General features: G+C 42.2%; 1 protein-coding gene across 1 annotated transcript; it reads left to right on the top strand.

Moving 5' to 3' along the window:
• The first annotated feature begins 8,800 nt into the window (after positions 1 to 8,800).
• dla (deltaA) lies at positions 8,801 to 15,085 on the top strand. Its single transcript, XM_025908186.1, has 11 exons — positions 8,801 to 9,407; positions 9,553 to 9,855; positions 10,131 to 10,191; positions 10,284 to 10,541; positions 11,431 to 11,491; positions 11,596 to 11,726; positions 12,297 to 12,466; positions 12,721 to 12,937; positions 13,029 to 13,797; positions 13,897 to 14,005; positions 14,108 to 15,085. Exons 1-11 carry the CDS (start codon positions 9,339 to 9,341, stop codon positions 14,111 to 14,113), a joined length of 2,154 nt encoding a protein of 717 aa, XP_025763971.1. The 5' UTR covers positions 8,801 to 9,338; the 3' UTR covers positions 14,114 to 15,085.
• The last annotated feature ends 9,415 nt before the right edge of the window (positions 15,086 to 24,500 follow it).

The raw sequence follows: 24,500 nt of genomic DNA, 5'->3' as shown, positions 1-24,500 counted from the left end.
GAAAAACTCCCTTTTAACAGGAAAAAAGCTCCAGCAGAACCCGACTCAGGGAGGGGCAGGCATCTGTCACAGGGAGACACCAATCCCCATACTACAGATGAATCCTAGTCACAGATTACTAAAGTAACCTGTGAGCAAAAGCAAAATAAGAAATTCCAGTTTACCCTATAAAATGACATTTACATTTGGGTCATATGATTACATATATGGTCACAGGATTCTTGGAGTTTGTGTTTTGATACTTTAAAGACTGTGAATGGTCAATAACCAAATACCCACTCAATTCTGGTTTACTTTGCATTTTCAAGTGCTAAGTTGCACGTGCCTGAGCTTTCAGAGAAACTGAAAGTGAAAATTGTAATAACAACTAGATTACACAACACTAAGATACAAGGTTGTTATTTTGATAATACCGTATCATACAGTTAACTAGCAGTCATATAGCTGAACTTCATATAAAAAGTACTGTTTAACCCTTTAAAGCCTGAACCATGAGATGATTGCCAGATTTTTCTTAAATGAAGTGTTTATTGATAATTTGATCTGATAACTTAAAAAAATTAAAAAATAGATATTAATTCGCATACATGAGTTTTAATTTGTACCATATTTGATACATCTATCATTGTTTTGGTTTTTTGCATAAAAATGTATTGTGCAAGTTATTTACATTTTTTTTCAATGGAAAAAATCACACTGATGATGTAGAAGTCTCAAAAACTAGATGTATCAAATATGATAAACACTAGGTGTTCAGGGGTTAACAGTGTAATCAAGGTGTAGTCTAGAGACTGTAGCTCTGAACTGACGGGGGTGGCTGTCAAATACGTAAAGAGACTAAGTCTTAGTTGATAAGATAAGTGTAATTACCTGACAAACGACTGATAAACTGTGCTGATTTTATGGTTTCCGTCCAAAGGTTTAAATAAGGATCTGATTTTATACAACATGATACTCAAAGTGTCTCTTTCAGAGTGGAAAAAGTCCAGGCTGGGACTGTACCTTTAAAGTAAACAAAAAAGGAGCACGCTGAAGATTCAGAGGGAGCTTCGATCCCTGCGTCATCTGCAGTAAGTTAAAAACAATCACACTAAATCTTTCTGTGTTTTTTTTCTCGGTTTCAGTTTCTCTGGGGGCTGGCAGTCAGATTTGTCCAGGTTACCGTGTCATGCACTGTAGCCCATTTTTGAATTTGTCATCATTAATGTTTGTCCAAAAAACGTGTCGCTCCACTGTGGCCTTTCTCAAGTGTCTCCTTCAAATTCTTTTTAATGGTCTTTACTGGCCTCTGGCCACGACTGCAGGGAGCATTGTCATGTTGCTAAAGGTGGAGGCGATGTAGGGAGGAGGTGTGTGTGTGTAAGTGTGTGTGTGCACACACACACACACGGGGGGCATGACGCTGCAGCAGTGGCAGCTGGCGGCCCAGCTTGCAGGGGCCATCTCTTCACAATGGAGAGCCTTCCCTCGGGGGCCAGTGATTTAGGACAGGGCTCTCTGGACAGGCCCCTGAAGAGGGGAAGAGAGGACACTGGCTTTGGAGAAACACACTCACCCTCTCTCTCTTTCTTTCCACCTCTACCTCCCCTCCTTTTTCGTGCCTTGTCCTCTAAAGCTTCCCTGCTGGTTCCTGTACACCCCACCCCCCAACACACACACACACACTTGACACAATCCCATCATCCCACCATGGCTAAGCTCTCTCCTGGGACGAACAGGCAGGCCTCTGGACGGGGAGCATTCCTGAGGTGTAGCACGTTAATGTTCACTGGACACAATAGGGGACGACAACAGGTGCGTGTGGATCCTCTGTCGTCCAGCGGCAGCTGAGAGATAGGAACACGGGGCTATTATGGCACCATTATCCACTGCTGCTCTACCGGTGGGCTGTCAGAGCTCTTTTCTCCAACAAAAACAAGGCTTTTTATGTGTAACCTGGTCTTGTACCCACCCAGCTCCAACAAGCCTCTCTTTCATCCTACTACCCCAGCTAGCACCTGCCACCCTGACACTCTCCAAAAAAGCCTAACAGCCACTTAACCATATTCAGTTCACTCGAACCCCAGCTGCAAGAAGACCTAAGCTCACTTGTTTAAAACATCTACCACTTCACTCTGGAGCTGCAAAAATTATCCAGACAGCCACCTCTGTACACCACCCAACTCCCCCTCTCCCTGCTCCCTCCCTCCTACGTCCCTCTGAATTATGTTATGTCTCAAATGAGCAGTCATATAGCAGATTGTTTGGTGCACCCACTTGATATAACTGGTGACAATGCCTCTAACAAAACGAGTGTCCTGGGGGGATAGGCAGTATTTGGTTACTGCATCCCTGATCTCTGCCCCATTGTGGTGCGCTCTGGGTCCCATAGAAGGTTGAAAGGGGGTTTGAGGAGGGGGACGTGCGCATATGTGAGCCAACAATGCAGGTGCCTACATCTGTTCATTTCTGGGCAGATGCTCGTGGTTGTAGAGATAGAGAGGGAGAGAGTTAGAGAGGGAGGGGGAGATGGACTTCCTCCATTTACTCTCTCATCATTCACACTGGTGATTAAAGTTAAATGGAACAAAATAAGAGTAGACCTAAGAATGAAAAATGATGTGTTGCACTCCTTCTGGGGGGAAAAGAGAACTTTAAATGTTTGAATTTCATACACTATGCAGCTCAGATTGTTCTGGGTCTGTCTTTATATTTTGACCCAGGCACCAGTTCAGGGAATACTCAAACAGTATTTGATCATGCTTTGAGCTTTCTAGCAGCAATTTTGCTTTAAAATAGCAATTCCACCAGCACCAGTTTCCTCCTAATCCCATCACAAAGATGAAAAATGAAAGGAAGACAAGGCCACGGCCATGCAATAAACTCTGTGAGGCTGGTCTTGCTTAGCATATAATGCTACCGACAAAGCTAGCATGTATTTGAACAGGTAATATTTACAAAGTTCACAAACAGCATCATGTGATTGCTAACTAGCACTGAACACCAAGTACAGCTCTTGATTGATTTTGCAGATATTTGGTAAAAAAGTCTGACAAATGAAACTGATCATGTGATCATAAATCTAGGTGAAATTTAAGAGCATCTGGTATTTTACACTTTAATATTAATAACCATTGTTAATAAAGGGTAAACTAATTAGTTACTGTCAGCAAAGAATACATGTGTTCATCTTTACTAATATGTTAACAATTGGTTTGTAAACTTTCTAAAAACCTTCCCTTGGCATCACTATAAAGCGGCAATTGATGTAAAAAAAAAAAAATAATAATAATTTAAATGGTCTATAAGTGTCATTTGATTTAATATTATAAAGTTGCAAATGATGTTTACAATAGCAGATTTTCAGTCATTTCAAATGATAGGCTCGCCCCTGCTGTTAAATGTTTAATGGCTGCTCTATCAAACAGTATATAGTTCTCTTTCCAAACAAAACAGTCCATGTCGACTTGTTCCACTGCATCACAAATAAAAGCGGGTAGAATGAGAAAAAGGTTCAATTCAGGGTAACACAACAGGTCAAAAGCCAAAAATGGCATTAACATTTGGCAGTCATTAACAAACACGTGATATAGTATATAAAATGCTATGCGTGCAACAATAGTTGTGTAAAGTCTTTAGAATGTAACAACTATGATGCATAAAATAGAATATTATTACACAAACTAATGACGAATGAAAAGCGATTAGAACATTACTACTACATTAGTAAACATTTCATAATTTGTTAACGGTAAAATAGCAATTTATCATTTTACAATGGTTAATGTAAAGTCAAACTAAAATAATAAATGTGAGCCTCATGTAAGAAAAGTCAGGAGATTTCCAAAATCATAAGGGTTCATTGTCTCACGCCAACCATGAATTTCACAACAGTCCTTCCCATGATTGTCCCTGAAAATACTTACTGGTTCACTCCTTTCAGCTAAGAACATGAAAGTGAAACTGCAGTTTGCACTGACTCATCAAACTTAGACAACAGACAACTGGAGAAACCTTTCCTGGTCTAATGAGACTTGACTCTGCTGTGACATTCAGATGGTACGGTCAGAATTTGGCATAAACAACATGAAAGCATAGCTCCATCATTCAGGCTGCTGGGAGCGGTGGTGTAAAGATGTGGTGAATATTTTCTTACCAAACTGCCAGACTATGTCCATGCCTTTATGACCACAGTGTACAAATCTTCTGATGGCTGCAAACGTTGCCGGTCAAACACGTCACCATGTCACAAAGCTCAAATCATCTTAAAGTGGTTTCTTGAACAGCAGTCACCAGGTCTCAATCCAACAGATCAACACTGGGATTTGGGTGGAACGGGAGATTTACATGACAGATGTGCACCTGACAAATCTGCAGCAACTGTGGGATGTTATCATGTCAGTATGGACCAAATTCTCTGAGGAATATTTCAAGCAGCTTGTTGACTTTAGGCCTCAAAGAGTTTAGGCAGTTGTGGAGGCCAAAGGGGTGCAGCCCAGCAGCAGCAGGGTCTAGCTGATGAAGTGGCCAGTAAGTACACTGTCTATCTCCCTTCTTTTACGATACTCCAAAAGTGCACATTGTTTCATAACACTTACACTATAATTTGCATTTTCCAGTTGTTACTCACTCTAAATTCAGAAGAATTAAGTGGGAAATTGCACTATATAAGTCACAGAGTCACATGAAGCCACTTAAATATAATTCACCCTATTTTCTTATTCACTACACTCCCATGTCAAACCACATTAAACCAAAAGCAGAGTTATAATCTGTTTAAAAAGGTCTTACCTGCTTTTACCCATTAAGTGCCTTTAATTTTATTTTTTAACCCTACATCCATGTATGTATCCTCTTGACTGTGAATATTTTGTCTGTTTGTTGTTTATTCCTGCTGTCCTGGTATTTATATGTTATTCCTGCACAGTTGGGTGGAACACCCATAATTTTGTTGTACATGTACAATGACAACAAAGCCCAATTTTATTCTATTATTCTGGTTGCTGTTGCACAAAAAAATATTATAACAACAAGCTGAACTTTAATGCTCTTTTAATTTTACCGGATGTCTTATTATTAACTTTTGACAACTATAAGTTTTTATTTATTAAAGGTTTTGTTTTTGTTTAATCCTTCCCCTACTCGTCATTACGGCAGGACCGTGGGTGTGTGCATTAACATGAGTATATGTTTTGGGTAAACGTGTGGCGCACGGTATCAGTTGTGGATTTATCGATTTTATTCTTAGGGACCCGCGTGTGTTGTGGTGCGTCACCCCAGGGTGCGCAGCAGATGTGTTTTTATAAACACTGGCACGCGACTGGCCACATACAGCTCGCTCTTTACCTCCCCCTTAGGTCCCCGATGCCTACACACACACTTGCAGGCGCGTCTCCGGGCCCCCCACGTAATTACTGCCGCACTCTTCCCATAAACGTAAACTCAGCACGTCTCCACCAACAGCAAAGTATGCAAATGAGACAGCAGGCCGGACAGGGAGCCTCCAAGAGCCGTGGGAAGCCGTGCGGAGCCTCGCGGAACCCCGACAAGCCCTGGGGAAACGCGGGTCTGGCCTGTGGCCCCCTTTTCGAGCAGCTGGCCACAGTAATCTGATCTGGACACAAAGGAGCCTGTTGATCTCTGCGTCTGAGCAGGTAGAACAAGCGGACCTGAGAGAAGGCAGTCCAAGTCTCCTCTGAAATCGCAAGTCTCCAAAGGGCCTTAAAATGGTCCGAACCTAATAAATGTATAGCAAAACTAAATTCTGATGGGATGGTCTTCCAAACTGAATAAAAAAACACTGGTAAAGTCACACAAAGGAATTGTATTTCTCCATATTGTTGCTAAGGTGTTTTCCCCCCGCAAGCTATTACGCCTGGAGGAGGAGTGCGTAATAGCATCTCTCACGAACGTGTCCATTCAAAACCTGCCATTTCCTTTAGGCTTTCAGCGCTTGCACGGGTGGCCTCTATAAGACCCCTCATCCTCCTCCTTCTCCTCCTTAGCTCCCCCCCCCCCCACACACACACACACTGAGCTGCATCCAGCAAGAGAACATTGATTCTGCACCTTTTCCTTTTCAATCAGAGGATTGAACCACCAACTCTAGCAGCATCATGTGTGCATCTTTGACTCCAGGTCAAGTCTGCAGTCATATTTTCTGCAGTGATGAGATATTAGTGTAAATAATCAGTTGATCATCACACAGCATCACCCTCCCTCCTCCCCTTCCCCGATCACCGCTTCTTATGATCGATATCGTGTGATGCTCGCTGTGTTTACGTTCCCACGAGTGACCATGTGGTGTCTCCTCTTCTGGGACCAAGAAAGGAAAAAAACTCTCCTGCTTCCCCCTCGCCATATGGCCCCGGAGGGCCCATACCGTTACAGGTCCTTATACATGCTTCCAGTTGAGTGTAGCTGGAGCCCAGTGGACAGAGGCACATAGAGACGTGCGCTTCAGGCCGGAGGAGGGAGGGAGGGAAGCAGGGAAATAAACGTCGTTTTCTGGATATGTAGGGGAGGGGGAAGTTAGTGGCAGATGGCTTGTAAGGGTCTGTCCGCGTCTGAAGGCGTGTCGTGGTCCTTCACTGAAGACCCCCTTCCTCCTTCCCCCCTGCATTCACAATCAATGGAAATTAAAGCGCAGAGAATGGATGAATAGTCAGACCCCGAGTCACCCTTTTTTGTTTGACGCAGCTACTGGTGGGCAGGAGTTAAACTACAGCAGCCCCCTACAGTAGCACTTTAGTTAAACAGCCAGAGCTCAGTCAGCACCATCTTTTCGATGGACAGTGTCCTAATTGTGTTCTCTGTTTTTTGTGTTTTGTTTTGTTTTGGATGTTGGGGGGGGGGGCACTGCAGCCAAGGTATTAACAATAAATGGCCTTTTCAGTTAAAGTTTCTGATAAATATGACGAACATTATGGGGCTTCAATAGAGGCTAAAAGCGTGTCTGTGTAATTTTACCATGTCGGTACCAAAAGTTAAAGGTTCAGTATTGCACCCAGATGCACTCTCCAATCCCCTCCCTCATGGACTGATGAAGTCTCCCCTATCCCTGAGTGTAATTAATTTTCTTGTATCAACCGGCTTAATTGTGATGGTCACGGTTCAGCCGGAGTTTGCTTTGAGAAAGAGTTGAGATGGACAGGTTTATCAATAGAGGAGGATTTTTTGTTTGATTGTTGCCAATGATTAGGGGTAATACGTAACACTGTTATGTGACGTATGAAGTGAAGGTAATTGTAGGGGAACGTAACACTTTTTCATGGGGGAGGGCTCCTCTGACAGCCGGTGTGTAGGACGGACCGTGGCAGCAGGTAACGAAGTCGGAGAGAGGCGCCAGAAAACAATAGCCGTGACGTACATATCTCAACACAGTGACGCAATGTACGTGCATGGCGCGCTAGCCCGCGCGTGCAGTTCCAGTAGACCCCATTATACAGCAGAAAAATCACACATCTAATGAACAACCTAATTAAGCAACATCCCCCACCACACCCCCCGTCCTCCCACTCCTTATTCATATGCGCACCACATAGGATTTTGGACGAAGAATAGTTTTCCCTTGTCATACACAGAATATATATATATATATATATATATATATATATATATATATATATATATGTGTGTGTGTGTGTGTGTGTGTGTGTGTGTGTGTGTAATTATTATTATTATTATTACTTAATGACAAATGAAGTCTGTGTGTGAGCGTGTGTACGAGGGAGAGTGTTGTGTGTGAGATGTGTGCGCGCACGCTCAGCCAATGAGGCGTGCACGCGCTGTTATTGAGGAGGAGAGAGCAGGTGCTGGGCGAATTACCATACAGCTGAGGGGGGAGAGAGAGAGAGCAAACTTATTCCTCCACCACACACAACAACAAAAGTTCCCCCTTATGCTGGCCACGCGAGCGACTACGGCGCGCGCGCGCGCGCGCATCTGTGCACGCACACACACTGCCACCTATTAACACGCAAACACGGTCTCTTTTTTTCATCCTAGTGCGAAGAAAGAGAAGAAGGCGAGAGCAAAAAAGAAAAGCAGGAGTCCAGCCCCTCATGTCGTTTACCTCATTGCGCAGCTCTGCCAAGGAATGTTTTCTTCAGTCTTTTCAGTCAATTCAAAGCATCAAATTCTTCCCACAGATACAAATACCAAAATTTAGAGCGTGTGTGTATGCTGAGAAAGAAGAGGGGAAGGAGGGGGGGGGCTGAAAAACAATTAACTGAGTCAGAGTTTGACCAGGAAACGCTTTTTCTTTCTTTTTGGGGGAGATTTTTGAATCAGCTTCACACTGTTAATTGGCACTGCATCCAAAACATCTTAGGACGCCCACAACAAAGGAGCTGGTGCAGTGATGCAACAGCTGGATGGATCAATTCAGCCGCATGCCTTCTACATCCACAGCCCAGAGGGAAATCTGGCAGCTGTACGATGCTGAAAACTCTTAAAAGGTGCATAGAACATATCCATGTTACCACTTTAACACTTTTAGTTTGTTTTTCATATATAGGAGAGGGTCTGTGATGTCAACAGACCAACAACCAAAAGTCAGCCCAATTCTTTTTCTTCTTCTTATGTCTTCTTAACCGACTGAATGTTAAGTTTTCCTGTTTGTTCTCCTGTGTAGGAGTCTTACAGAAGTTTTCACTTCTTAAATACTTCCACACAACCTTATTTGAGCTCGGGTATTAACACTGTATGAGGGGTTAGAGGAGGAATAAGGAGGATGGTGGTGGGGTACTTGTATGGGATCCCATTGTAGAGAGCCAAGCCAGATTGGGAGGTGTAGTCGGGCAGCAGGAGGAGGGGGTCCATTTGCATGCTATTACCATAGCATGTGTCAGGCCGTATATAACAGGCTGCAGGCGGCCTTGGCTGTAGACAGACGCACAGTTCACAGTGAGGAAAGACATCAGGCGGTAGAAAGAAGCATGTTGGACCAGTGACAAATCTGTCCTTGGGTTAGACCAAGACCTTCACACACAAAACAAAAAAAGCTTCGCCCTAACATTCTTGCTGTAACAAACAAGGAACACTTCGCTTTTTCCTCTTTACGCACTGGATTATAACTTAACTGGAGGACTGCTTTTCTTTTTCAACACAACGCAGAAGTTTACTCCATTTGTTTTGTGGTTCTATTTTTTAAGGTTTGGGATTTATCCTTTGTCTTTTTGTGCCTCGGGACATGAGTGAAAACGGCGTGGCTGATATCCACAGCAGTTGATGAGAAAACCCTGTGAGGCGACAGAAACGTGCTCAATGTATCTTCCTCAGAGGGACTGAACAGGAGGAGGCACCCTGACGACAAGCCGAGCCCCAAGACTTTTTACTTTATTTATTTACTATTTATTATGTATTTATTTAATATGGGGCGCGTCATCCTGCTGACTCTTGCCGTCATGTCCATGTTGCTGTGCCAGGTAAGCTTCTAAATCAAACATTTTCCCTCCAAACAATGAACCATCACCCTCCCCCTGCCTCCCCTACCCTCCCATCACAACATGCACTCTCACACAAGCGGTACTGTGTGTGCACTTGATGATAATAAGCCGCTTTCCTCCGCAGGGGTTTTGCTCGGGAGTTTTTGAGCTGAAGTTGCAGGAGTTTCTGAACAAGAAGGGAGTACAGGGCAACAAAAACTGCTGTAAAGGAGGTCTGGCTTCGTCTTTCCAGCAGCAGTGCGAGTGTAAGACCTTCTTCAGGATCTGTCTCAAGCACTATCAACCCAACGCTTCCCCAGAGCCCCCGTGCACCTACGGCGGCGCTGTGACACCCGTCCTCGGCTCCAATTCATTCCAAGTCCCAGATGCCATCCCGGAGAGTTCGTTCACCAACCCCATCAGGATTAACTTCGGCTTCACGTGGCCGGTAAATACAACCATTTATGTAGAGTAGGAGTTAAGGCTGAGAAATCGCGCCAATTTTTATAAATGCATGAGTGAAAAGCGCACCTTTTTTCCCTGCGCACAACTTGAAGGCTCAGAGAGCACACAAAGTTTACAGGTATTTAGTTTCATCGGATCAGGTTAGGCAGTTTGCATTCAGCACATTGAGTGTATGGCACAATCGCCTCGGGCCTTTACTTGATGTTATCGCCACATCTCCGCTGGCCACCTGTCTCATGAAGCCATTTGTGTTCCCAGGGGACCTTCTCGCTGATCATTGAAGCATTACACGCCGATTCCAAAGACGACCTCTCCACGGGTAGGAACTAAATCTCCCATTTCAATGTTTATTTTTTCTCACATTTACACACTTTCTCCTCATCATCTTGTACTTCTACATGCACATTTCAGAGAACCCAGACCGGGTTATTAGCACCATGACCACCCAGAGGCATCTGACTGTGGGAGAGGAATGGTCCCAGGACCTGCACACCGGGGGAAGGACCGAACTCAAGTACTCCTATCGATTCGTGTGCGATGAGCACTACTACGGGGACGGCTGTTCAGTGTTCTGCCGGCCGAGAGACGACGCCTTCGGCCACTTCACCTGTGGAGAGCGCGGGGAGATTGTGTGCGACGCCGGGTGGAAGGGGCAGTACTGCACTGAACGTGAGTTGCAGAGATTTTTCCCGTTATAGAATAAAATATTTTGATTAGGGGAGAGACAAACAAACACGGAAAGGAAAAGAAATTAGACGTAAAGAAGTCATTTAAAAAAGAAATCGTTTAAAAAAGATAGATTTAAAACTAATTTTAATGTTTTTAGTGAAGGTAAAGTTCAAAAAGTTTTTATTTCCATGTAGATCTATAGTCAAGTTCTCTGAGTGCCGTTAGAAGGCAATTCAGGGCGTAAACACCACGCGCACCCCCTCCTCTCTCCTACTTTTCCCCTCACACACACACACACACACACGACCACTTGATTTATTCTAAGGAAAGTTTTTGAGAATAATCTCACGCGTGCCATAAATTTACATGCTACCTTCCGATTCGTTACTCTCGAAGTGGGCCGGTCGGTGATTGGCTGAGTTGGGGGAGGTATTGTTTGAAGTGGGCAGCTGCCGGCAGAGAGGAGACAATGGAGCAGCTGTCGCGCACTGGCAACACACTCGCCAGCTGTCCACTCTTATCTACCCCAATCCGAGACATTAAGGGGAGTATGTATGTGTATGTGTGTGTGTGTACACACACAGAATGAATAAAAGAGTTCTGACCCGCAGCGAAGAAGAAAAAAAAGAGGGTGGTGGGCTGAGGGCCTCTGTGTGTGTGAGTGCATGTGTGCACTCTGGGGCACACACGCACTCACACACTCCCTCCTTTGTCTCTCCACTATGTTAAGCAGAAAAATCTTCCATGATGACAAGCTAATGGGTTCAGAAGCCACTACTTTACTTCATTTTAATTACTTTCTTTGGATTTTTTTTTATCTTTAAAAGCAAATCTTAAAAATAAGTTGCCTCAATGTTTCTAAAAAGCATACTCTTGTTTTCCTGTACAGCGATTTGTCTGCCAGGATGTGATGAAGAGCATGGGTTCTGCGAGAAACCTGGGGAGTGCAAGTAAGTTCTTTCTACAAGTTCACTGGGGCATTAATTAATTATTGGGTTGCATGAAGTAATGTGAGTGGAGTGACCGGTGTTCCCTCCTAATTGGACAACAACAGGTGCAGAGTGGGATTCAAAGGGCGCTACTGCGATGAGTGCATTCGTTACCCTGGCTGCCTCCATGGGACCTGCCAGCAGCCCTGGCAGTGCAACTGTCAGGAGGGCTGGGGTGGACTCTTCTGCAACCAAGGTAAGGAAAGAGTCTGGGAAGTAGGGACAGAGAGAGAAGTGGTTTTGTTGGATGAAGGAAGTCACAACACGTAGGGTAAAGCAGGTTAAGTTTTCCGGATATCTAGGCTGCGTAACAATAAAAAAAAAAAAAAGTATTTGAAATGTACTTGAAACAAAAATCTGGTTATGTGCAGCTTAGACTTAGATTTCTTGAACAGGAAGATAACAAATTAATGCTTAAAACAACTTACAAATCCCCTGCTTCTTTGGTGGAAAGGTGACAAAATGTGGACAACTTGTTCTTGAAGGCAAGTTTTCCATCACTGGTTTGTCGTTTATTCAAACCACAAACTTGGTTTCAAACCACAAGCCAGTAAAAAGGTAGATGGGAGAGAAAGAGCATCAGCACTGCAGTAACAGAGCAGCAGTTGTTTCAGCAAAGACAGGAGGCAAGGAAACAAAAAACCACTGGCAAAAGAGAAACAGTCAAGTCTGCCTGAGGACAAAAGCGCATACTGTCACCGCTGCTGCTGTCCCGCCATGTGTTGTGCTCTGGCTAATCCACATGTGCTGTTGTGTTTTTTTCCAGATCTCAACTACTGCACTCACCACAAGCCCTGCATGAATGGAGCCACTTGTAGCAACACTGGCCAGGGCAGCTACACCTGTTCCTGCAGGCCTGGCTTCACTGGGGCCAGCTGTGAGATTCGGGTCAACGAATGTGCTGGAAACCCCTGCCGCAATGGAGGAAGCTGCACTGTGAGTGCTCGTGGGTCTTCTTAAATGAACTTGGAATAAGAATAGAGACATCTTGTTAACTGTGGCTCAGCGCCAGTGATGCCTGAATGCATCAGCCTACATTTCTTCTCATCTATCATTTCTGTTTTCGATCAGTGTTCAATTCATATTAAACCTAAAAAATTCAAGACATACAGCATGCAGCAAGCTGGAAATGCTGCAGATGCAGCACCACACAGATCTTGATGTCAAGTCTGTTCTATTTTTTCCCACAGGATTTGGAAAACACATATACCTGCACTTGCCCTCACGGTTTCTATGGCAACAACTGCGAGCTAAGCGCCATGACGTGTGCTGATGGGCCTTGCTCCAACGGAGGCCGCTGTACTGACAACCCTGACGGAGGCTACTTCTGCCAGTGCCCCACGGGGTATGCAGGGTTCAACTGTGAGAAGAAGATTGACCACTGCACCTCCAGCCCCTGCTCCAATGGTAAGTACCCAAACAGAATAAGGGTTTGGTCTTTGAGATGCTCAGTCTGCACGAACTGAACCCTCATTCCTGACTTTATCTCTATTCTCAGGTGCACGCTGTGTGGATCTCGTGAACTCCTATTTGTGTCAGTGTCCAGACGGCTTCACCGGCCAGAACTGTGACCACACCGGTGATGAGTGTTCTGCGTATCCTTGCCAGAATGGTGGCACGTGCCAAGAAGGTCCTGATGGCTACACCTGCACTTGTCCCCCGGGATACACGGGTCGCAACTGCAGCTCCCCAATCAGCCGCTGCGAACACAACCCCTGCCACAACGGTGCCACCTGCCACGAGAGAAACAATCGCTATGTCTGCGCCTGTGCTCACGGATACGGTGGCAGAAACTGTCAGTTCTTGCTTCCAGAGCACGCTGCCATCCGGGGGTCAGAAGTTCCCTGGATGGCCATTGGTTCCGGGGTGGTTCTGGTGCTGCTGCTGTTGGCAGGCTGTGCTGTTCTGGTTGGCTTTTTCCAATCAAAAGTCCAGCGTGACGGCCAAGTAGAAACTGTAGGCGAAGCAGAGACAATAAATAACCTTACTAACAACTGTCACCGCAGTGACAGGGACCTGGCCATCAGTGTGATGCCGATGCCAGGTGTCAAAAACATCAACAAGAAGATGGACTTCTGCAGCGGGGACCCCGATGAAGGATCTTCACCAGGGAGGAGCGGCTACAAGAGCCACCATCTGCCTGCAGATTACAAGCTCGTACACGAGGTCAACTACGAGCAGGCGGCCAAGGAGGCCATGCTGGAGGCGGCCTGTGAGGACAAGGACTCATTTGAGTTTGAGGAGAAGCGCAGCAAACGTTTAAAATGGTAAATAACTGACACTGTAAACATCTGTCAAACACAAAATCAGACGTGTGTTTACACACGTTAGACGTATCTAACGTGTGTTTTCTCTCCTTCCTACAGCGATGCATCAGAAAAGAAAGCCCCAGAAATGTCTGCATGTGCGGACACCAAGTACAAATCTGTGTTTGTGATGTCAGAGGAGAAGGACGAATGTATAATTGCAACTGAGGTGAGTTGTACTTTGTTAACCCTTAGATACAATTTCTGCAGTCATTTGGAATTTAAAAGGACAAAAACTAACATTTTCTGTCTTCTTGGTGTGTTTCCCCAGGTGTAAGAAGCCACCAATGGGCTGCCCGTTGTTCATTTACTCTATAGGAGAGTTTTTATGCTCCTTCAGATGCTGCTCTAAACCTAGGGGGAGGTGTCCCGCCTTGAGACTGCTGCTGATACGTTTAACTGATATTCAGAGTGAGCTGGTTCTCTACTGGAAACTAAGCGCAGGCAGTGGCGGCCTGTGGGATTAGAACTGGCAGGGTAAAAAAAAAAGTTTACAGTTCAAAGTAAACTGCTTCTTAGCTTTCTGTTCTGCCTGTTAACAGGGAGTGGTGTTTTTGTAAAAAAGAAGAAAAAAAAAAGAAAATATAAATGCTGTCCCGTAGCGATGATATACGAGTTTTGTTTTGCAACATTTGCACCCAGGCCTTTTCTCTAACCCACACGCCGTTGCTGAGCGCAGGAACTGCATCAAACGGTGGATGTTTGGCCATACTGGCCTGTTCTTCACGAGGCTGTTCTCGTGGGCTGTGCGCCCATCACTACACCTGTGAAGACTGTATGTATACTTGATCACTGTGTTAACTGAAGTGCGTTTTCTTCCCTAAGCCCTCCAAACCATTTTATGACATAGTATTGTTCAGTTCTTTTCTTCTTTGGGATATGAAAACTTTGTGTCGATTAAAAGAAAAAGAAAGTTGCTTTTTGATACTGATTTTGTAAAATAAATAAATAAAAAAAAAAGTTATGATTTAAAATTATGATTTAATTTAAGTTAATTTAATGATTTTGTGTTGTTTTTATTTTGTATTATATACTTGTGATGTTTGTTATGATTATTTAAGTTTCTTTTTTTAACGATATTTGCAAAGGCACTTCAGGTCAATGGGATGGTTTTTCTTTGTTTTGTTTTTTTTAAGAAAATGTTATTTAAGAGGGATTGTACTGTACAAATTGTTATGTTACCCTTTCCTTTACCGTATTTGAATGAAGGAATTAGCCAAGACTATTTTTCCAAATAAATATTGCTAAATGTGAACATTTGATTGTGTCCAACTTTTGTTTTGTCCATCTGCAAGTACTCTGAAAAACACTTCTTTAGGGGTCCGTGAGTAAAGTTAATCAGTAACATCTGTTGTCTTCCCCTGGCGACCCCATAGTGGGCTTTTCTATGCCGACACTGTTGGCTACTGCCAGAAGTTGAAAGTGTCTCCCTGGAGACGAGAGAGGGGGCCTATTCACAAAAAACAATACCCCTACGCTAGATTTACCACTCCTATTTCTCCTCCTAAAGACCAAGTCAGGTAATTCATGGGTCTGAAATTCACCCACTGGACCACTTCAGGTTTGGTTTTCAAGCCTTGACTTCCTGTTGCCAGAGAAAAAGCTATTTAAAAAAAAAAACAACCAGCAAAGTTCGGTCACATCTGAACACAAAAGTCATACAGTATAAAATCAGTTCCTCAGAGTTCTCTTTCTTAATTCCCCCACAAAGATACCGGTTGTGTTTAGACACAAATAACTGTAAATCATCAGGCCAGTAGAGTTTGTCCTTTGGAGGGGTTTATAAACCCACGGCCTTATGGGAACAGACTTCAGCAGACAATGATGGAATTGACAATGGGGCACACAAAAGGCCACCCTTGGGAGAACCTGCGTGTCCCTCGGCATGCTGGGAGAAAGAGAGTAACAGGAACAGATGTTGTTGAGTAACAGATGCCTTCTGGCCAGAGTTCAGCCACAACCAGCCAGACCTTCAAAGGCCGGGAGCAGCAGTAAAAGGAAAAAAAAAGATTATCTATGGGCCTTCAAGAAACGACAGCTTTTGCATTGTCTTTCTTTCTGATAAATTTGTTGGAATTTTTGAGAAATGGTCGACACAAGTGAGCACCTAAGAGGACTTTTGTGCAGTGAGGAATACAAAGACACTACAGCACTCAATCAACAGCCCGAGAAATTCAGTATTTTCATATTTAGCTTCAGCTATGTAAAACTCACAGAGCAAGAGTTATAAAGCCTGATAAAAAAACGAAACAATTTAAACTAAAAACATGTTTTCAAACTGAGCAACCACAGTGATACACCAGTGTCTTTCTGAAGACATACTTATTATTATTTTATCCCCTGCTGAATTTGTAAATTTGCCCACTTCCAAAGACACGAACAGTCTCTAACTTTTATGATAGTTTAATTTTAATGGAGAGAGACAGAATATCAACCAAAAACCCCCAAAACACATTACATAAAAGCTTTAAATTGATTTTCTATAAACTGACGTCTTGAGACTGGCAGCTCCATAGTCTTAACGTGCTTCTTCTTTAGCCAATCCTTTGTTGCTTTGGGTCATTGTTATGGCTGAAGACTCATCCACAACCCACCTTCAGTGTTCTGACTAAGAGAAGGAGCTTCTCATCCAAGATCTTATGGCACGTGGCCCCATCTATTGGCTCTTTGATACAGGGAAGTCATCCTGTATCCTTAGCAGAAAAATAGCCCCACTTTTTCCAGCTTCATGCTTATTCAATTCAATTCAATTCAATTTGATTTATATAGCGCCAAATCGCAACAACAGTAGCCTCAAGGCGCTTTATATTGCACAGTAGATTGTACAATAATAGATACAGAGAAAAACCCATCAATCATATGACCCCCTATGAGCAAGCACTTTGGCGACAGTAAGAAGGAAAAACTCCCTTTTAACAGGAAGAAACCTCCAGCAGAACCAGGCTCAGGGAGGGGCGGGGCCATCTGCTGCGACCGGTTGGGGTGAGAGAAGGAAGACAGGATAAAGACATGCTGTGGAAGAGAGACAGAGGTTAATAACAGATATGATTCGATGCAGAGAGGTCTATTAACACATACTGAGTGAGAAAGGTGACTGGAAAGGAAAAACTCAATGCATCATGGGAATCCCCGGCAGCCTACATCTATTGCAACATAACTAAGGGAAGATTCAGGGTCACCTGGTCCAGCCCTAACTATATGCTTTAGCAAAAAGGAAAGTTTTAAGCCTAATCTTGAAAGTAGAGATAGTGTCTGTCTCCCGAATCCAAACTGGAAGCTGGTTCCACAGAAGAGGGGCCTGAAAACTGAAGGCTGTCCCTCCCATTCTACTTTTAAATACTCTAGGAACAACAAGTAAGCCTGCAGTGCGAGAGCGAAGTGCTCTAATAGGGTGATATGGTACTACAAGGTCATTAAGATAAGATGGGGCCTGATTATTTAAGACCTTGTATGTGAGGAGCAGGATTTTGAATTTGATTCAGGATTTAACAGGAAGCCAATGAAGGGAAGCCAAAACAGGAGAAATCTGCTCTCTCTTTCTAGTCCCTGTCAGGACTCTTGCTGCAGCATTTTGGATCAGCTGAAGGCTTTTCAGCGAGTTTTTAGGACATCCTGATAATAAAGAATTACAGTAGTCCAGCCTGGAAGTAATGAATGCATGAACTAGTTTTTCAGCATCACTCTGAGACAGGATATTTCTAATTTTAGAGATGTTGCGCAAATGGAAGAAAGCAGTCCTACATATTTGTTTAATATGTGCATTGAAGGACATATCCTGGTCAAAAATGACTCCAAGGTTCCTCACAGCATTACTGGAGGCCAAGGTAATGCCATCCAGAGTAAGAATCTGGTTAGATACCATATTTCTAAGATTTTCAGGGCCGAGTACAATAACCTCAGTTTTATCTGAATTAAGAAGCAGAAAGTTAGCGGCCATCCAGGTCTTTATGTCTTTAAGACATTCCTGCAGTTTAACTAATTGGTGTGTGTTACCTGGCTTCATGGATAGATAGAGCTGCGTGTCATCTGCATAGCAGTGAAAATTTATGCTATGTCTTCTAATGATGCTGCCTAAGGGAAGCATGTATAATGTAAACAGAATTGGTCCTAGCACCGAACCCTGTGGAACACCATAATTGACCTTAGTGTGTGAAGAGGACTCTCCATTTACATGGACAAATTGGAGTCTATTAGATAGATATGATACAAACCACTGCAGTGCAGTACCTGTAATACCTACAGCGTGCTCTAATCGCTCTAATAGGATATTATGGTCGACAGTATCGAACGCTGCACTGAGGTCTAGCAGGACAAGCACAGAGATGAGTCCACTGTCAGAGGCCATAAGAAGATCATTTGTAACCTTCACTAAAGCTGTTTCTGTGCTGTGATGAGCTCTGAAACCTGACTGAAACTCTTCAAATAAGCCATTCCTCTGCAGATGATCTGTTAGCTGTTTGACAACTACTCTTTCAAGGATGTTTGATATGAAAGGAAGGTTAGAGATTGGCCTATAATTAGCTAAGACAGCTGGGTCTAGAGATGGCTTTTTGAGTAAAGGTTTAACTACAGCCACCTTGAAGGCCTGTGGTACACAGCCGATTATTAGAGATAGGTTGATCATATTTAAGATTGAAGCATTAATTAATGGCAGGCACTTCAAGCTTATTGGTGGGGATGGTGTTTTTTTGGATCATACTCAGCATTCTTCTCCACCACAAACACAGTTGGTCCAGTTAACACTAAAGAGCACAGTCTTGGTTTTAGTGGACCAGAACACTTTCTCCTAAGCCTTCTCTGAATCATTTAAATTTTCACATTCTTAAGACAGCCTGGTCATGTGACTTCTTTAGCAGCAGACCTTGCGAGTGCTGCAAGATTTAAATCTGTTATGGCGCAGTATGTTACCAATGGTGTTGTTAGACTGTGGTCCTGTCGTCAGATCACTAACAAGCCAAACCACGCCATGTGGTTTTGGGCTGATTCACCACCTTTGTCATGATCATTCTCACCTCATGAAGCTTGGAACTAAGGGCAACTAACAGTCATTTTTTTCCTTCCCAAATCATTGCTTCAATAATTTTCACCTTTTCACAAAGCTTCATGCTGATGCTCATTTAGCCCTTTCTAGTCTTGTACAGGTCTACAGTCTTGTCCCTGACATCATCTGACAGCTCTTTGGTCTTGCCCATGGTGGTGGAGAGGTTGGACTGGAAGAAACTGACTCTGTAGACAGGTGTGCTTTATACACAGAAAGAGCTGAAATCAGGGGCGCCTATAATTGATTAATTGCAATCCCTGCACACAGGCAATCTGTGGGACCATAATTCCGGCTTGGTTGTAAGGAATCTAATACTTTTTTCACTCGATAACATGCAAATCAGTGTATATCTTTTCTGTAATGTGCTTTTGCCCCTAAATGTTTGGTTGATACTCAGTCTCTCTCCGTTAAAATAAACAGACCCTCAAAATTAAAGACTTACAAACTCTCAAATCTCAGATTTGAGGACAAAAACCGATATTGCAGAGGAGAGAAACACCATCTCCTGCCATCAGTGAATGTACTGTTATTAGCTGATATACTTATATTTGATAAAAGGTTCACGGTTGCTTTATTTATACCCAAAGGCAAATTTGCTTTACAGAAAAGTTGTAGCAATTTGGCATCCCTTCACAACATTTGTATATCCCTAAAAACAGGCTTTTAGCCTCATTTCCAGCTCCATATTTTAATTCTTGAGCGCTTCTAGAGTAGCTTTTCATAAGTTACAAAACAATCCCTATTTAATAAATATCAGGCCTTTGTGAAACCCCTCAGTTAATCCACAAGCTGTAACAAATGGTTTTAATGCCTCTCATTGCACACTGAAGATATAAACAGCTGTGTTTTGGTCACAGCCAGAGCTGTGTGACATAAGCACAATAAATATATAGTCATGATCAGGGGTTTATATACACACACCATGGGAATGAAAGTCATGGTAGTTTGAGATTTTTAATGATTTCTTAGAACTGCTGTTTTTCCTGAAATGACTGTACAGCACACATCTTTAATGACTTTAATAAAGAAGAATTCAGTGCAGAAGTTTGAATTTATTTGTGATTCTCTCTAAAGGTGGGGTCAAACGTATGCATACAATCTCAATATTTACAGACACCCCAACTAATATTTAGTAAAATGTCATTTCACTGAGGTTTCAACTGTATGAAGTGCTTTGAGTGCTCAGGCAGAGTAGAGTTACCATTTGCCTGATTTATCCATTCCAAAACCAATTATGTGTTTTTGTTCCTGTTGGAACACTCAGCTGTAGTGTTTCAAAGTTTCTAAACACCAAATAAATACCAACTGATAATACATAAAACATAATATGTCAAGTGTTACAGTTGTAGGAAATTTTTCATGCTACGAGGATGGGTTTATATGAGCAGACGCACATTTTTATATTTTGCTTCCAATGAGTCAGACTTTCTTGCAGTTTTTAACTTCTGGACATCTTTCAAAAATGTTCTTCTTTGGACATTGGCTGATTCTTCACTTGCTCATTTTCAGTCCAGTCCTTGCACCTGATCATTATTAGAGAACTGCGTTTTTGATATTTTCACCCTTAACACCTGACAAGCGTTACTAGCGGCAAATACAAAAATAATCTTCCCCAAAAATATCAAACAATCCCTATTTAATAAAAAAATATCAATATATATTTATATTGAAATATATATGAAGGATGTCCCGACAGAAAAATTGAATTTTCAGCCACTTCTGTTCAGCTCTGATAAAATCCATGCAGGGAGGGGCGGGACTTTGTTTTTTGATGGGTACACCATGTGGCCAATCATGAATCAAAGAAAGCAAGCGGTACAGGCCGGTACACAGAGCGATAGAGAGACGAGGAGCCAGATTTAAGTCCAAGCACGTCGGGTTAAAGGGAAGAAATGAGCGAAAACACAAAAGGCGCACCAACTGGCTCCACTTTAGTGATATTGGAGACTAAAGATGAGTGCAGACTTTGCAAAATGAAAATATGCTTCAGAGCAGGGTCAGGAAGAAGAAACCTGCACAGATGTTTAAGAACCATTCACCAGTCTGTGAAGCTGGAGGAGAGCTTACCCTCTCTCCTCCAGCTGCCATCCACTGGCCCTGGAAAAGTGTCCTGTTTGACTCTGCAGTACTTTAGCTGCAGCATCCACTTTCTTTCAAAAAACTGCAACCATATCACAGCCTTCTGAAAATCAAACCAAAATATGCACATTTATTCCAAAACAAATGACCCCAGCCAAACATGTAAGTGTTGGCGAGGAGCTGGCTGACATGACGTTTAGTTATTTCCTTGTAAAGGACAAAAGATTTCAAACTTTTGTCCAGGCCTTAAGCTCTGTGTAAATTCTCCCCAGCTGCAGTAAGTGCATAAAAATACGTCACAAATTAATAAAAATTGCTTACCAACACATAAGCCATTCACAGTTGCTAAATTAAGCTAAAACTGAAGATACAGAGTGATACTCAATGAAGAGCCAGGACACCGTCGAGCAGGGGTCATACAAAATACTGAGAACCAACAAAGTGCATATAAAAGAGATAACTGTGCTTTCACAATAATGACCTCTAATGATCTCAGCACCTGAATGCAAGATGTCGGATCTGGGACAGTTTATACATATTTAAATATATGTCTTTATATCTTCTTTAACGTTAATAGTTGATCATGTTTACACAAACTAATTCTGAATTGGAGATTTGAATGGAAGAAGAGTTTTGCACCTACGGCTTGTATTTACACTGTGTGATAAGCAGTGCTGGATACCTGTGTAAAAATACCAACATCAAACGGCAGCTTTGATGCCTCGTGTTTCAAAGAGAACTGAGTGCGTGTGCAAAATAAGAATTGTATATCTGAATTTGCCCACTAGACGTGCAGAAAAAACCCCCCACACATTTAGGGTTAAAAAAAAGAAAAAGGAGTTAAAAAATATTTATACAAGTTCTTTTTAAGAAATTGAGATCCACAAAGAGCAGCTGGCCCGGAGCCATAGAAGACTTTTTATTTGGAGAAAGAAATCTTTGAAATCACTCATTTTTAAAATTCAATTAATTCATCGAGTACGACATCTAGGTTCTCAGAAAAAGTTAAAATCATGCCTTTAGTCTTTTTATACATAAAAGATGTAGTTTTACAATGACAAGTAACTTTTTTTTTTTATAAAATGACTTTTTCTTCTTCTGACATATTTAGCTTCTGTTAAAGAAATAATGTAGAAAAAACAATTATCATCCCTCTCAATAAAACAAAAGTACAGAAAACAAAAAAGGCATAACACAGTACGATACAATGCGCTGACATGGCTTCAAAGCACACATAATACAGTACTGTACAAGGGTCCGCCTCAGACAAAATGCACCAAAACCACTTTCACTGCTGAGGATTGATCAAACCTCAGAAACAGCTCAACACTGCTTATTTACCAAACCCAGACCACAGCGTGGTGTTGGCATCTATCAAATGAGGTAAAGATTTCCAAAAGAGCACCAATGTTTTGGCGTTAACATTTATACACACATATACATATATATATATATATATATATATATATATATATGTATATAGCTTATAACCAACAGGCAGTTGGAGGAGTTTCAGTCCAGCATCTCTTCTTCTATCCACAACACTGGAGAAACTAAGTACTGAGTCTGCAAATTCACTTGCAATGTTCAGAAGCCAATGAACACATGCTGCCAGGACTGTTCCGTGTAAATAAGCAGTCGTTTTCCACATTTACGTGGGACATTTAATGTCAATATTTATAGTGAAGCCCAGGCAGAAAGGATCCAAATCTATATCTTTGCTGGATTCACTTTTTTAAAAGACGTCTACATTAAAGAGATTTTTTTAAATGTCAAATTATCTAATCACTTGCAAAGTTCTCAAGCTCAAAATGTCTCACTTTTGAGAGGTTCACTTATAAAATCATGTCAATTAGAAGGCTCTTACAAAGCTTAAGTAAACTACTGAATATCATATAATGCTTCAGCTAACAAACATTGAGGAAAATGAGCAAAAGCAGGAACACATAAGGTCTTTTTATGTACCTTAAAGGTACTGAAAAAGAAAACAAAAACAATCTCAGGCCAAATATTTTAGGGGACAGCAACATTAAGTCTAAGTAACATGATGTGCAAACTTAACTGTGCATAGAGATCAAATCCTAATAAATATTAATGTGATAATTAATATTATCACAGTTCGACTTTGTCAAAACTTGAAGGGGTGATTGTACAGTTTTAAGATTAATTTAGTCTTACTAAAACATCAAAAGTTGTTTTTTTTTTGTTTTTTGTTTTTATAGTGCTGTAAGAAAAGCTTTTATTTTTTTAAGCAACAAACACTTCCCATTTATTATCAACCAGAGCCCCATAAGACAAACAAAACCAAACACTTAATAAAAATCCTGATAATAGTCACTGATTTGTCATTGATATTCATCCAAGTTTAACTTCCTCTGAATGGCTCTTTTGCTTTTGGGTTGTTTTTTTTCTGCCTTATTTTTGCATCAAAGAATCACATGAGCGACAAATAACAAACTGAGCGTTATAGTGATGTACAGGAATTTTACACATAAGTACTTTAGCAAGCTTTTAAAAAGTATATGGATCTATCTTAGCTTTAGTTTTCACTGTTTCTTCGTTTGATGTAGCTTAAAAGATGTGAAGCATAATGCCTGTCTTTGGACCACCGAGGTAATTGTAGGTGTGTGTGTGTCTGTGTGTGTGTCTGTGTGTAAAACATGCTGAAATGTTTAGCAAACATTTCAAATGAGTAACTAGTGTCCCTCTGAGCCATCGGGGGCTCGTTCTGGTTCGAGGTATATGATCCTGGGGCCGACCGGTGGCGCCTGTGGAAAATGTTACAAAGCGGTCTGATGGATGATGGTGAATTTCATTCACACTGCTGTGCATCATACAACCCGCCTCTCCCTCCCTCCCCCCATTCCCTGCTGTATTCTCACTCTTCTCAGACTATTTTCCTTCTTCCTCGATTCATTCATCAGCACGCTTCTTTGTCATCAAAGGTTGCTCCTGAATAGTGCCGGGCTCCATTCACATTCAATTCAATTAACTCAGTAAGTGCATTCTTTTTTTCCAAGTTTAAATACGCAAAACTCTGAAAACTAACAGGGTGAAAAAAAAAAGAGGCGCTGAGGGTGTTTTTAAAGTGAAAGGCAAGCAAAATGTTTTGCTAAACAGAATGTGCCCATGTGTACGTTACTCCTGAGAACTGATGTGAGAGCCATCAACTTCAACGTCTGAACGACACGTAATCCACTACGTTCTTTACCTGAAAACTGAACATTATATTTACCTTTTAGAAATTTGCCTTAAATAGGAAACACCTGCATATGGCAACTGTTAGAAAAAAAAAGAGAAGTACAGACTTTAAAATAATTTTGTTTTTATCTTAGGAAGTCTACACACATGACTCATCACCTTTCCATCAATTTTGATTGTGTCTTGAGAGATTTGTAAACTTGAAGGTGTTGTTCATAAGAGCAAATGTAAGAATTGAAGCTAATCCTTCACCACTGTACCTGCTGTCAGAAAGCTCTTTTTGACAAGGAACTAAAGGAGTCTGGCAGAACCAGCAAACTGTTGAGAGAAACTTGGCTGACAG

The sequence above is a fragment of the Oreochromis niloticus genome, linkage group LG6 (assembly GCF_001858045.2).
Source record: "Oreochromis niloticus isolate F11D_XX linkage group LG6, O_niloticus_UMD_NMBU, whole genome shotgun sequence".
Lineage (NCBI taxonomy): Eukaryota > Metazoa > Chordata > Actinopteri > Cichliformes > Cichlidae > Oreochromis > Oreochromis niloticus.
Note: the sequence above shows the minus strand (reverse complement) of the source record. Positions and strands in the feature narration are given on the sequence as shown.